We start from the raw sequence: 2,273 nt of genomic DNA on the forward strand, positions 1-2,273 counted from the left end.
ACTCTCTTTGAGCCGTAACGAACCTTTCTCAGCCCCTTTTTTTCTGATGAACTCAGAATTACTCTAGCAATTTGGTTTGCGTTCCTATGCCTAGATTCGTAAGTATCCATTTGGATTATCCTAGAAATGGATTTCTAATAAATAGGACATAAGTTAAAAATATCAGTTCGAAAAACAAATCCATGCGATCACATGAGATCCAAATTTCCACCATACACCCTTCTATACACTAACATGTTATCAATCATATGATGATAATGATGATTGTACTAAAATAGATTACATTTTGAACTAAATGCGAGTATTATACCCAAGTCAGTAAATGTATTGTTTTATCTGAATATGTCACTTTTGTTTGTTTGTTTGTTTGTTTTTAATATCAATCAAGCAGTTTGTTTCTGTTGTCTTACACAGAGAAGAATCCTTTCTTTTATCAAGATTTACAACCATCGCCTTCTTTCTATCTCTCACAAAATTCTCATAAGCTTTTGCATTCCAAAACTCATAAAATATATACACTCAAAACCATATTCAAAATATACAAGGACAAACAAAAGCAATATAATTCATCATATCTTTTTTGCAGATATAAAAGAAAAAATACACATAATTAAGGACAAGCAAGGGCAAATAAAAAAGAAAAAAAAAATCCTACGTCTACAATGCCAAACTTTATTTCTAAGCTATTATGCATTAATTTAGGTTAGGACACACAAATAAAAAACCAACCAATTCGTTCTTTTCCTTTCTGTAACTCTATCTTCCACTTTCTAAGCTATTATGCATTAATTTAGGTTAGGACACACAAATAAAAAACCAACCAATTCGTTCTTTTCCTTTCTGTAACTCTATCTTCCACAATATTTCGTGGCTGCAAATAAAGGGTAATTAATACCATACAAACAAATACTCTTCATTCGATAACCAGATGCATACCAAACTGAAAAAAGAAATTCCAAAACACTACCAAGATGCAGATAAATATCAGTAATAATTCATTCATCTTCACTAATTAGTTTAATATCTCTAGTAAATAGTGCAGGCCTCACGTTTATTACACATGAGATCGACGTTGTATGTACAGACCACACAAAAAAAAACCGATCTGTCATCGTATATAAAAAGATTCAAAAATTAAGGAAAAATAGAGCTAACAGAGGAATTCATCGGAGAGGAGGAGCTGAAGCTGGTCGTAGGAGGCTTCTTGGCCAAGTCGCAAGGCTTCCAGGAGGCGTTCGAAGAGGAGGGCATGACAGGGGATGCGGAGGACGCCTTGTTGTTGGTAACCATACTCTTGAGCGGATTTATTAAGGAGGTTGATGAAAACTGGGTGGCTGAGTAAGTGTGCGCTGACGACGAATCGCTCCATGTCATCTCCGACGTAAACGGGAAGGTGTCCCTCGGGTACTCCGCCGTGCCGTTGTGTCTTTAGGGAACTGTGTGACCGGAGGGAGAGCCGAGAGTCGGATCTCAAGAGAGAGTAGTGAGATGAGTCGGCGACACGAGAGAGGCGGCGGATGAGCTTCTTCATGATTAAGTTATGGTTTAAGGTTGTCGCAAACAAAGATGAACGGGAGAGAGAGAGAAAGAGAGCAAGCAAATGCGAGTATAAAAAGGGAATTCGGAGGGTACAGGTAGGCGTACTTGGAAGGTACAGTTTTTTTCTTTTAATTAATATATTTATATAAAAGAAATATGGGTCTTGTGATTGATTACCTACTTTTTCTACGCTAGTCAAAATATATAACTAACCATCGCCTCACGCTATTTCAACTTATAAATATGCCAACAAAACTTTTCTCACTGTATATTCATTATACTATAGCAAATTTAAACTCAATTAATAAAATAATTACAATACATAAAAGATGTCATGTGAGTTTGGTTTGTATATTTTGGATTAATGGCTACTGTTTTGAGGTGTTTGACATGGATTATGAAACCATTGGTGGTTATGTTTTGATGAAATCAAGCTCCAATCAACAGAGGTACACGTCAAAAAGATGAAGAATCCCAACAACTAGTAAATGCAACAAACATGTCACAAATTTATGGTTATAATAATAAATAACGCGTGCCTTAGGAATAACATGATAAGATGCATGAGTATCTTCTCACTACTAAGCGGTGAGTTATCAATTTTAAATTGGTCTTGAGATTATAGGTTAATTAATTTATGTGAACAAGTATGTATAAAGATTTGATAATCATAATTAGTAATAAAGAGATGAGGTGGTTATGAGGGAGAATGAGTTGTCGTTAAAGAATCTTAT

At 35.0% G+C, this 2,273-nt stretch overlaps 1 protein-coding gene across 1 annotated transcript; it reads right to left on the reverse strand.

Annotated features, from left to right (window-relative positions):
• Positions 1–972: 972 nt before the first annotated feature.
• On the reverse strand, positions 973–1,622 carry LOC145064962 (auxin-responsive protein SAUR71-like). Its single transcript, XM_079012320.1, has one exon. It carries the CDS (start codon positions 1,529–1,531, stop codon positions 1,151–1,153), a length of 381 nt encoding a protein of 126 aa, XP_078868446.1. The 5' UTR covers positions 1,532–1,622; the 3' UTR covers positions 973–1,150.
• Between the last annotated feature and the right edge of the window lie 651 nt (positions 1,623–2,273).

The sequence above is a fragment of the Lactuca serriola genome, chromosome 7 (assembly GCF_051521515.1).
Source record: "Lactuca serriola cultivar US96UC23 chromosome 7, Lser_US96UC23_V15, whole genome shotgun sequence".
Classification (NCBI taxonomy): domain Eukaryota; kingdom Viridiplantae; phylum Streptophyta; class Magnoliopsida; order Asterales; family Asteraceae; genus Lactuca; species Lactuca serriola.

What these genes read in the sequence shown, in the direction of transcription:
- LOC145064962 (XM_079012320.1), bottom strand. Translation starts at nt 1,531, where the DNA reads ATGAAGAAGCTCATCCGCCGCCTCTCTCGTGTCGCCGACTCATCTCAC.